This window comes from Phyllostomus hastatus, unplaced genomic scaffold (assembly GCF_019186645.2).
Source record: "Phyllostomus hastatus isolate PE091 unplaced genomic scaffold, TTU_PhHast_1.1 phas_contig_196, whole genome shotgun sequence".
Classification (NCBI taxonomy): Eukaryota; Metazoa; Chordata; class Mammalia; order Chiroptera; family Phyllostomidae; genus Phyllostomus; species Phyllostomus hastatus.
In genome coordinates this window covers 14,349,269-14,362,110 of record NW_025333709.1, presented here as the reverse complement: position 1 = coordinate 14,362,110, position 12,842 = coordinate 14,349,269, and the positions used below count along the sequence as shown (strand labels likewise).

At 43.4% G+C, this 12,842-nt stretch overlaps 1 protein-coding gene across 2 annotated transcripts in view; it reads right to left on the bottom strand.

The window, feature by feature from the left end:
* The window catches only part of ZCCHC4 (zinc finger CCHC-type containing 4), a 47,402-nt gene extending 34,788 nt beyond the window's left edge, over positions 1-12,614 (bottom strand). Inside the window, exons 1-5 of one of the 2 annotated variants that reach the window (XM_045834679.1) lie at positions 12,484-12,614; positions 11,654-11,772; positions 10,850-10,932; positions 750-1,025; positions 17-97 (exon numbers count right to left, since the gene is read on the bottom strand). In XM_045834679.1, coding sequence (XP_045690635.1) covers positions 17-97; positions 750-1,025; positions 10,850-10,932; positions 11,654-11,772; positions 12,484-12,610 — 686 coding nt within the window. In that variant the 5' untranslated portion in view covers positions 12,611-12,614. Of the gene's footprint in view, positions 1-16; positions 98-749; positions 1,026-10,849; positions 10,933-11,653; positions 11,773-12,479 lie in introns of both variants that reach the window. The other variant, XM_045834680.1, reaches the window with a different exon arrangement.
* Positions 12,615-12,842: the final 228 nt, after the last annotated feature.

Below are 12,842 nucleotides of genomic sequence, written 5' to 3'. Positions count from 1 at the left end.
TAATTTGTAAACCTACCGATAATCAATATCCAGTAAAAGGCTTTTAATGTTAGACTTCTCGTCACCTGATGCTTTCAACCTGATCAGCTCATGCAACCTAAAGCAATTAGTGAAAGCAAATTTAATGAGAAATTACAAATGCCATACATAATAAGCAAATAAACAAAAAAATCAATCTTTTCCTGATATATCTAATATTTCAATGAAACACTAAAGAGATATAACCAAAGTTTCAGTTTTGCAAATATTTTTTAAAAGGTAGAACTTATCTGAAACACAGAAATCTAAACTTTTAAACAATTTAAGAATTAAATCAGAAAGAATCTCCTGCCCTGGCTGGTGTGGCCCAGTGGATTGAGTGTCAGCCTGTGAACCAAAGGGTCGTCGGTTCAATTCCCAATCAGGGCATATGCCTGGGTTGCAGGCCAGGTCCCCAGTAGGGGGCATGTGAGAGGCAAACACACACTGATGTTTCTCTCCCTCTCTTTCCCCCTCTCTTTCCCCCTCTCTAAAAATAAATAAATAAATAATCTTAAAAAAAAAAAAAAAAGAATCTCCTATTGCGTACCAGAATCTATAAAGATTTCTCTCAAATGGAATACAGATTGCAAATTCCTTAAGAGGGAGCATGCATTATTACTTCTTTGTATACTCAAAGCTTTATGCAATATATCCTGGAACTTGGTAATTTTTTCTTGCAGTTTAAACAGTGGTGCCAGCAAAAGTTCTTCAAAAGTCGTGTCACATACCGTGGTGTTCCAACACACAGCACTCTCCTGAACCCAAGGGTGGAGAGCAGGTCTACCAAGAACTGACAGCTCCTATCAGCGAACAAATACTGGGCATTCGTCTTCTTATTTTCCAGTGGAGAGAGGAGCCGACTGGGCCTTCTTAACTGGGTGGTAGAAATATCCCCCACGACCTGGTGCTCCTGATGCCCCTCCCAGTCATCCGGCAACAGCAGCTGCTGACACCTTTGACAAAACTTTCTCTGAGACAGTGGCAACTCGATGAACTTCAAGTACCTTCAAGACACAACAAAACACAAGGAATATATTTTCAGTTTGTCATTTTAAAGATAACTTATTTTTGCTATTTTCAGTATGCAAAAGTATTATTATTTCTTAGAGTATTGCATGAAGTAGTTAAGGTAAGAAAAATCTGTGGAATGTTGGCTAGAATTTATGTCTGGCTGCACGCCTACAAAGTGGAAGAGAATCAGCAATTTCATGAGAATTGAGACGCTCCAATTCAGTCACTGAATGAAGATCAATATCCATTTAAAATGTGAACATAATATATTACTCAAACAACTTAGTAGTAATGGAGACTACTATCATGTTTAAATTTATTGACAAATGTATTGACAAATCTAACTTTGAATTGTTCAACAGTCTGGCTCAGTATGATAGTCATTTTAAAATAAGAAATTAAGATCATTCCTCAAGTTCTTATGGCATACTTAGCAAGAAAAAGTACCTCCGAAGAAAAAAAAAAAAGAAACGAAAAAAAAGAAAAGTTATTCCCTAAAAGAAAAAAATGTTCCTACAAAGCTCCTTTATTCTTAGCAATACTGATGAAGGCAGTTCTGAGAAGCTCATCTCCAAAACAGCAAGCTGATATTCAAAGCCTGAAATAATACATATTGGAATCCCATCTGATTTCCTTCAAGTCATCCTTATATCTGATTTCAAACTCACCACCTCTTTGTTCTTTTTACTTGGAATGAGTAGAGAGAGAAAATAATCACAGTTAGTATGTTTTAAAAACTGCTGACTTTGTATATGCTATACCAGCTATGAAATCAAAGTAAGAAAAACGAAAGAAAAATAAGTAAGATTACTGGGACTCACAGAGGGTCAGCGTGCCCAAATCTGAGCAGCACTGAACTAAACTCTGAAACTGCATTGGAAAAACTGAACTTACTGTAGAATCAAACTGGGCTTTAAAACGTTTTATCTCTAAGCAGTTTCACCTCAAGCACCCAGGGCAGGGACAGACAGACATTCCCCGTGGCTGCCGCAGGAACCAGCTTATGGTGCCAGTGATTTAAATGTTTCTACTTCTATGATAACTGTTATTTTGACAGCTTTATCTATGAGTGGAAAGAACAAGGACAGTGACATCAGAAGAAACTTTTAAAGTAATTCAAAGAAACAATGTCAGAATGTCAGTCGAGAAAAGGGCCCCGAGGACAGGAAAGGCAGGGGGGAAGACCCAGCTGCAGCAGCCACAGGAACCAGGAGGAGCTCACCGCCGCTGCCCCTCATCACTGGACGTTAACCGTCACAGCCGCTCACATCCAGCCAGGACAGGGTAAGAGACCAGACTCCCCACCCTGACCCTCGTAAGTCTGCAACAGACAGAAGACGGGAGACCACAGTGTGCAGACACCGGACAGCAGGTAGCCCAGCAGTGAACACGGAGAGAACAAATGAGGGAGTGGTTCCACCGCCCCGCCTGGAGGAGTCCCCCATTGTCCACGGGGCACACGTCCCAGGACCCCCAGTGGATGCCTGAAACCGCGGAATGGATCGAACCCTGTACACCTTCCGTGTCTTCCTATATGTGCATACTTATGATAAAGTTTAATTTCCAACGTAGGCACAGTAAGAGATTAACAACAATAACTGAGAAATTATATCAGTTATTGATAACAGAAAAATTCTATCAGGAAGTATGCTGTAATAAAAGTTATATAAATATGGCCTCTCATTCTCTCCAGTAATTTTTATATTTACTGTCCAGCTCTATTCCCGAATCCAGGTTCACTGAACTGGCTAGAACCCCCAGCCAACGATGAATAGAAATGGTAGCGGTGGACGAGCTTGCCATGCCCCAGTCTCAGGAGGAGTGCGTCCAGTCTTTCATCAGTGTGGCGGTAGCTATGCGTCTTTCTCAGACGCCCTTTATCAGGCTGTGGAAGTTCCCGTCTGTTCCCAGTTTTCTGAGAATCTTTACGATGAATAAATGCCTGACTTTGGACTTGGGAGAACTCAGGTCGTGTAGTTATATATATAACCTGGGCCCTTCCTGGAGAACGTGCTGGACGGCTGGGTGCCAGGCAGAAAGGGCGACGCACGGACTGGAGCATCGTAAGGAGGCCTAGGACAGATGAAGGTAAAACCACGAGACTGCGCTACACCTGCACGTTCTGCGTGCTTCAGGCAGCCGGCGAAGCCCCACAGTTGAAGCAGTGAGGAGCACATAAACCACGGACAGCAGCTGCAACAAGAAACCCAAAACTGCTATTAACTGCAAGGAAAACAAAAAGCTGTGTAGGAAAGAATTTACTGTGATTTATTTCAGGGTTCGGCTATGAGCAATGCTTTTATGGTTATAATAATGCAAACACTAAATTCTGAACCTAGCCACATTCACGATAGAACCACGTGAGAATAAGGCATGAAAGTGTATGGATTACGCCTGGGGCAGGGGAGTTGGAGGCGAGAGGGCAGAGAGAGAGAGAAGGGAAAGATAAATCCTCGTCTCCCATGAGAAATACGCAGACGATTCCAACAACCGATAAACCAAGAAGTACAAGACAAGCAGGCTCGTACTGCGCAGACAGGACAGAGAATTCTGGACTCCGCCAGAAGAGCTGACCGGGGTCGCTTCCGGGGAGGGGAAACACAGGGGTGGAGACTGTTGCTCTTCACAAAACCTCACAGAACTGTCCCATTCGATTCCCAAACACGGACTTCATCACTGGGATTTAATTCACACACCACACAATCACCCCTTTCAAGTGCGCGATTCAGTGGTTGTTAGAACATTCATGGACTTGTGCGACCATCAGCACCACAGCAGAATCCCAGAACCTCTCTATCGCCTCGGAGGGAAACCCAGTCTCCACCAGGAGCCACTCCACAGTCCCCTCCCCGCCCCTGGGGCCACCAAGTCCACGAACACACCTCTCCCTCCACAGATTCGCCCACGCCGGACATCTCATGTGAATGGATCACAGAAGAGCCACATGTAAGTTTTGATTTTAAAACTGTTTGTTAAAAAAGGCCTTTATTTAAAAAATAAGAACTGCCAGAGGATGAATTTAGGCTAAATAGGAGACGACTGTAGAGACTGCAGCCACGGGGCTGTCGGGAAGCACTGGACCCCTTTGCCCGCAGAATGACAGCACAAACGTACATGGCATCACACATCCAGGAGAACCCGTAAGGAACACGATTCAAGTAACAGTGGTGAGGGACAGGCACGAGAAAGTGGCGGAGAGTGTGAGTATACCGATCGCTGCGTGCTTTAGAGCCAGAGGCCGCAAGATATCGTTTAAAACGGAATAACCAGGTAAAAGAGCTATAAGCAATATTCAAAGGCATACAACTTAACCCTAAAATGAAACAATCAACTACAACCAGTCGGTGATTGACAGCTAGGAAGACGAAATATACTAGATTCATCATTTCTCATTTTTAGAGGAAGACTGTCTTAAAAAAGGGTGAAATAGAGCATAGCAAGTGACAAGGGCAACCACCACAACAAAAACGCAGAAGCAAACATTACACAAGGAAAGGAAACAAGGTCAGATACGGTGGAAGAGAACTGAAGGAAGCAGTAAAACAGGGAGCACAAAATGACACAGCAACACTAAGACCCAGCGCATCTATTACACCCACTGTGAAGATGGACTAAATCCGCCCAGGAAAAGAAATCCTGTCAGGCCTGACCGGGGCTCGGTTGGCTGGAGCGTCAGCCCGCGTACAGAAAGGTTTCGAGGTTGGGCCCAGGTCAAAGGCACACTCCTGGGTGCGGGTTCGATCCCCAGTCAGGGTGTCTGCAGGAGACAACTGACCAGTATTTCTCTGTCACATCCAAGTTTCTCTCTCTCCCCCGTCTTCTCTCTCTAAAAAATCAATAAACATATCCTCAGATGAGGATTAAAAAAAAAGAAGAAGAAAAAGCCCATCAGACTGGATTGCAAAGCAAAACCCAACCATCCCATTTCATCACTTCCCAGAAACCTATCTTCTCGCGTTTCAGCATGTGTGTACTGACATACGATTTATAACGGCTGTCAGCCAGACAGAGGTCATGAGGTCGCAGGGAGCGTGCACCCATGTGCAGACTTGGCCCCAGTTCTCCGTGCTGCCCTCTCTCTGCGGGACTGAGCATGCGGGAACGACAGGTGGGGTGTCGCTGCTGTCTCCCGATGACTCGGTCCCGAAACACGGAGTTAGTTTACATGCGGGCAGGCCCCAAAACAGAGCCACAGAGCACAGGTTTGAAATCGCTGAGAGAATGACGACGACAACCAAGGGCTTTATGACAGGGAAAGGACAAGGAGGACCCCCAAGCAGATGAAGCAGTCAGGTTCTGTGGCGCCAGCTACAGGTGGAAGCTGCGGCATCACCGGGAAGAGACGGCGCACAGCCCAGGGCAGCGAGGGGCTGGGGTGACGGCACAGTCCACTCCCTACACAGGGCTGTCTTCAGGCACTAAGTTTAATTACTTTTCTAAAAGAAAGACACCGTTAAGTGAACCTCCACTTACATATCTTGGTGCTGTGTCAAAGCCGTCCTTCAGAAAGCTCTGCTGCTGGCTTATCCACCATCTCTCGACTAAAGGAGAACTGAGATCTTGTGCCCGTTTCTCTCTACTCCAAATCACAGCATAATCATCCAACTACACTGCTCTAAGTTTAACATGCAGACGCAAGGGTTTATTTTTTGTTCTTGTTAGACCATATTTTTAAATTTTATTTTTCAATTACAGTTTACACTCGCTACTATTTTGTATTAGTTTCAGGTGTACGGCACATGGTGGTCAGACAAGCACACGCTGTACAACAAAGTGCTCCCCCTGACATTTCCGGGGCCCGCCTGGCACCACACGTAGTTACCACGACGGTACTGACTCTGTTCCCCGTGCTGGACTTACATCCCCACGACTATTTTATAACTAACAACCTGTATCTCTTCAGCCTTTCACCTTTTCACCCAGTGGCCCAACACCCCTCCCCTCTGGCAACCACCAGTCGGACACCAGGTTCCCAAGTGTGGCAGCAAGAGCGGGAGACCATGGAGACTTACGGAGTACTCGGCCTCCCTTCCTATTTGTACGTACTGCACACACCCCAGGGGGAGAAGATTCATTCTGCCGCATGGCTCAGTATGATTCGCAAATTGCAGGCTAGCATTTTGAAATGTCATTTTTATTGATCTCTATTTGATGTTCCATTTGCCTTTCCTGGAGGAGACAAATTATGTTTATGGCATTTCCCTAATAGCAGACCTTGAAAATCTGAGTTTAAATGAGCTCTGAAAAAAAAAAAATAACCAAATGAAATATCAACTAAATAAAACTATCTGAATGCACATAAATTAATGCTGATTCTAGCATTGGAATATATCTTCCTCGAGACTTCACAGGTCACAATAAAGGTGCCAACGTACTACATAATAGAATAACACATTTCAGAGCATAACCGGCAGCAAAAAACTATAACGAAAGTCAAATCTCAGGCACAAAACGTAACTCTGTCAACTGAGCACATGAAATATAAAGGATGGTTCGAAGAGTGAGACTAGAAAACCAAGCACCCAGCCCTGTTCCGTAAAACCCGGGAGTCTGGGCCGCACCGCCAGCTCCATAATTAACACCAAGCAGCAAGATCGATTCATCTTGCTAGCTGCCACATTCCTTTACACCAATTTCAAAAATAAATCAGTCAATGGAAAGCGATTGTTACTCCACAATAACAGATGAAAAGTTTACTTATAGGATAGGTATAGTGTTTAAGCCCTTTCCACTACTTTCAAATACAGTAGTTATATTATAAGATAACATAAATGAGTTGCATAAAGTTACATGAAAAAGCAATTACAACGGTGGAAGGGAATGAAGAGGAGGTAATGGGACAACTGTAATAGCATAATCAATAAAATATATTTAAAAAAGAGAAAGAAAGCAATTACAATCTCAAGTCACGGTATACCACCTGTCAGTCCCTCTGCACGCAGGAATGAGCTGCTAATCTTAAGCTGAAGACACACTAGCAGAATAGGTCATTAACAACAGAGAATAGATAATTTAGTAAGCCTATGATTTTAAAAGCCAAGATTTAAAATTTTCAGAGGAATGAAAATTTTCAGAGGAATGATTTTGAACTTTTACTCCATGGAAAGCATATAAGAAATCATAAGAACATTAATTACATCGGAACGCAATGAAATCAAAGACATTACATTTCAAAAAGCTCACACCTCTACTCATACCTTTCAAAACCTCTTCAGATGCCATGTCTTTACACAGCGCTGGTCAGCAGAGGCACAACCACGCCGCAGCACCCCTGCCTCTCTGGGCACGTGGCCTTTTCCGTGAACACTGCCCACACTCCCCTTTCACTGCCTGACTTTTTACTGTCTCCACTCCACCACCGGCATTCTAAGTTCTTTCTGAGCCCTCAACAGAAAGAATAAATGATTGGATAGATGGATAGATGGTGGGTTAGGCAACAGAATCCAAGGTTAGGGGTCACAGATGATTTAAGGTGCTGAAATTATTTTAAGGCATGCCCTCAAGAATCAGCACTAGATGACAGATGACATTATGGCCCCCAAGTCTTACTGAATCTATATATTTATTTTCTCTTTTAAATAATTCTGAGTCTGCAAGGTAAATTAACCTCTACAAGCAGCCCAAACAACCAACCTTTTGAAAATTCTTTAATACTTCATTTTTTGGCCAGTGTTTTTATATTCTAAAAGCATAAAGCATGAGTTTCAAAAATCCTTTATCATCAAAAAACATACTGACAGTATAAAGACAAGAAAGGTGTTTTAGCTCCAGACTAAGTTTTGTTATACAAAGACACAAGAGCACCTAAATTTTCTCCGAGTTTCATGGAATCACCAATATCCTTATGCAGTAACATGAACGGCGTGCTTATCAGACACAAGCGGTAAGGCAGAGCACAAACAACACGCACCTTGTGACTACGACCTCGTAAAGCAAACCCTGGCAGAGAAGTGACAAAATGACCAAGGTGATGGGTACAGAGGGAGAAACTATGGGCGATGTGTTTCCACTTTCTGCATCTCAGAGAATCTATTTTATCTCATTGTGATAATCTCATTATGATGTATATCTACATAACCTCTCAGGTGTCATCTCCTTATAGTTCCTTAAAACTAAATTAGTAAACATAATTTATTAATTACTATCTGCTTTTTTAAAAATATTTTTTCCTGGTACCAAATTCTTTTTTTAAAGTTATTTATTTATTTTTAGAGAGGGAAGGGAGGGAGAAGGAGAGAGAGAGAGAAAAAAACATCAATGGGCAGTTGCTGGGGGCCATGGCCTGCAACCCAGGCATGTACCCTGACTGGGAATCGAACCTGCGATGCCTGGTTTGCAGCCCGTGCTCAATCCACTGAGCTACGCCAGCCAGGGCTACTATCTGCTTTTATGTTTAAAAATACCATGTTGGTGGAGATAAATACTATTAACATTTTATGTGCAATGTTCCCATCCATTTTATTTAAAAAAAAAACAAAAAAAAAACACCACACTGGATGCCCTGGCTGGTGTGGCTCAGGTGGTTGGAACACTGTCCCGTACCCCAAAGTCTGCCGGTTCAGTTCCCAGTCGGGGCACGTGCCTGGGTTGCAAGTTTGTTCCCTGAGTCCAGAGACGTGCATGATCCCTGAGCTGAATGTAGTGTGAGAGGCAACCCCCATCGATGTTTCTCTCTCTCCCTTCCACTCTCTCTAAAAGCAACAGAAAAGAAAAAATGTCCTCGGGTGAGGATTACATAAACAAATAAATAAATAAAACCGCCACGTTGGCAGCAGAGAGGCCTAAGTGCGAGTCGCTGCTCAATCACTGCAGCAAACAGTATGAACCGGATGAAGACGCTCCACTTCCCCAAGCCTCGATTTTCTCGTGTAAGCAAACCAACTCAGCAGGATTAAGTAACGACTCAGGTGAAATACCTAGCGTGGTGCCTAGCTCCCAGTGGTGATCAATTTATAGTACTTCCACTTCCAACATTTTCGTTATCGATTGAATTACTATAAATTAAGTAGACATCACTGATTAAGTACTTTGCTTAAGAGGCAATCCATTTATCTTAAGAAAAGCCTCCTCTATCAAAGGACTTTAAAATCTACTAAGCAAGCAGCTTAGGAAGACATTTTTAATAGAGCCCAGGAATCTTTTCCACTTGGCCTGGATAGGAATGCAGCATCCTTAAATACACAGCAGCCCAGGTAGCCAGAAGGGAGGAGGCAAGAGAGTGAAAACCCACTTATCACCAGCAGCCCAGAACAAGGGATTCTCAGGGACCTTCTCCCCGCACACAGAGAACAAGGCCTATGCCGCAGCACAGGGATGAGTTCTTTTCACAGGTTCACCAAAGAATTAAGTCTATGACTCAATTACAGTTCACCCAATAAAACATTTTAACAGTGCAGATATTTAAAAACAGGTGTTTACAGCTTTTTTAAAAAACTGGTTTAGTATTTCAATAGAAACATTACAGGAAATCTTCTTGGTTTTGGATTTAGCAGTGGTTTCTTAGCTATGATACCAAAAACACAAGCAATGAAAGACAAATTTGACAAACTGGACTTTATCAAACTCTTGTGTGTCAAAGGACATCATCAAGACTGTGAAGACAATCTAAAGAATGGAAGAAAATATTCTCAAATCATCTGATAAGGGTGAACATATAAAGCACTCCCATGACTCAGCAACAAAAAGAAAACTCCATTAAAAATTTAACAAAACAACTGATTAGACATTTCTCCAAAGATAAGCAAACAGCCCTCCCTGACTACTGTGGCTCAGTGGACTAAGCACAGGCCTGTGAACTGAGGGGGTAGGAACTGTTTTGATTCTCAGTCAGGGCATATGCCTGGGTTGCTGGCCCAGTCGTGTGAGAGGCAACGAATCGATGTTTCTCTTGCACATTGATGTTTCTCTCCCTCCCTTGCCCTCTCTCTAAAAATAAATAAATAAAATCTTTAAAAAAGAAAAGAAGATAAGCAAATAGCCAAAAAAAATACATGAAAAAATGATCAACAGTATGAATATAGGGAAATAAAAAATTAAAACCAAAATGACATATCGCTTCACAATTTCTGGGAAGGTATTATCAAATAAAAGAGGAAATAAGTGTTGAGAAGGACATGGAGAAACTGGAACCCTCCTACATGGCCGGTGGGAATGTAAAATGGTGCAGCCGCTATAGAAAACTGTTTGGCAGTTCTGCCAAAAACTCAATATAGTATCAGCATATGATCCAGTAATTCCACTCATAGGCATATATGCAAAAACATTGGAAACTAGGGACTCCAACAGGCACTTCTCCACCAATGTGTGCTGTAGCACCATTCACAGACGCCACAACGTGGAAACACCCAGGTGTCCACTGATGGGTGGATAAACAAAATGTGGTTTATACCTACAGTGGAATAGTATTCAGCTACAAAAGGACGAAACTCTAACACATGCTACATGGATAAACCTTGACCAGGTTATGCTAGATGAAAGAAGTCAGACATAAAAGGACAAACACTGATGGTTCCACTCACCCGAGGTACCTAGAATAGTCAAACTAATGGAGACAAAAGTAGATTAGAGGTCACCAGAGACTGGAGGGAGGGGGAATGGCAGTTAATGCTTGATGATGACAGAGTTCCTTTTTTGGATGATGAAAAAGTTTGAGAAACAGTGGTGATGGTTGCACAACACTGGGGAGTAATGCTGCTGCATTGGCAAATTTTGTTACGTATATATTTACCACAATAAAAATTAATTACTTACTTAAAGTCAACTTAAAGGCAGGGGTTGAAAAATACAGGATAATAGATAAAAACGAGCACATCAGTACCTTTCCACACACTGCGTTCGGGACAGAGGCGGCTGACATCTTCGGTTGCGAGCTTCTCGGGCAGCAAGTCTAGCTCCTGACAACTGAGAGTACGAAATCCACTTAATATCCTACCACACTTGCCACCATGCTAGAGAAACTGGTGCCACATTCTGACAATAAGAAGGCAGAAATTCAAGTGGCCTAAAGTTGTAGACAAGCATTCATGGGGGGTGGGGCACGGGGGGAGACACCCAAAACATTAAACTGTCTAGAAAGTCTAGAATAGTTTGAAGCAGAACCCAACACGTGAAGATTAAAGCACAGGGATGAACTCACATGTGGTGATCTTGACAGGGGTATGGAAGAGTAACATACAAGATTGCTTTTTAATAAACCCAACAACACTGAAAGTGTTCTGGTCAAAACTTTCAGAAACTGTAATTAGACCAAGTCCAAGGGGATCCCAGCTCATAACTATTTCTCTAAGTGCTCAGGAGCTGTATAAAAGATGTTCAATGCAAATGTTCAAAAAAACGTGTTTTTCTAAAACACTTTCTGGAACAATCATGAGCTAGGCATTTCAGGGAGAAATCTTATCTTTACTGGCAAACCCAGTATTAACACCCCAGAGGGTCTTAATGGGAACTAAGTCTTGGAGACAGTAGTTTAAGACATCAGTGATCTAAGTAAGTTCAAAGTAAGTACGAACTCCAGTCTAACAAAAAAAAATTTTTTTCATGCCTTAAAAGAAATTTATCTCATGCAGTCTCAAAAATGTCACGTACACCAAAAAATACATACATATCCAAAAAGTTAATATACCTTTTCATCCTCCCATTGAAAAAAATCACAATCTTTTCTATCCCTACAGGCGGAGCAGGCATAAAACCTCCGCGTCTCTTCTTTGCCTTGGTTCACCTTCACAAACAAAAGAGTGGGTCCTAGATCCAGAAGAGGAAAAACCATGTCAAACAGGCATCAACATCAAGTTCCTAGTTTTCACCGCCTTCACTAAACCTTGTTTTAATTTTATGCACGATCTGTCATAGTAAAATCCGCTACTTTAATAATTAGGAAATAATTTTTGAAAACTGGTCTCTCCAGAAATAAAATGTTATTGTTAGTAGAACTGCTGTCCACACGGTCAATGACCTGGGTCCTGAGACTAAACCGAGGAGGGCGTCCAGAGAACCAAGCACTTGGCCACCTCGGTCCGGTCCCCTCAATTATCCTGAGCTTTTAGAGCTGGACACACCCTCTCCCCGCAAGTAAGAGAAAAACCGGGTCTCGTTTCTAAGCAAGAATTCATGTCATCGTTCTCCCTAACTTCTGTTTTTTGTTTTTTTAACTGAAAAGAAAGCCAATCAACAAATGAAATCCTCAAGTACTCAGCAAAGGGAATTACTCGATAACACGCATCCCCTTTGCCTAGCCTCTAGCCGTGGGGCCAAAACCACCACGGTGGGGACTTTCTATGACGTTCCTTAAGTTGAAAACCACAACTTCCCGAGGAAGACGCGTTTTCTAGGCATCACATACGGTGGAGGAGACAGGCTGATAAAAACTCAGAAGCACTAAAAGCCCATGGAAACTCAGGGTAGCCCTCGCCCCTCGGCACCCAACAGCCAGACTGAGCCGCAACACGGACCCACCGTGAGGGCACAGCGGGGCAGGGGTGGCGGGATCGGAGAGAAGCACCACCTCCACTCCCCCGCTCCCCGCGCCGCTCGCACTGCCCTCTGCCTCCGCCGCTCCAAGCCTGTCCCTGCGGGTCGCCATCTTCCCGCCGCCGTCCCGAAAGCCTCAGTCAAAAAAAAAAAAAAAAAAAAGGGAGGGGGGCGCTGAGAAAGAGCGCCGCCACGACCTGCAGAGATTCACAGCGCCCCCGCGCGTCTGGGAGGAGCGGCGGCCTCCGGGGTGAGACCGCTCCCTGAAACGCAGTTGCCGCCAACCCTGGCCTGCCGGTAAGCAGTGCTTGGTATAGGAGGGTACGCCTTGCAGGCAATTTGTT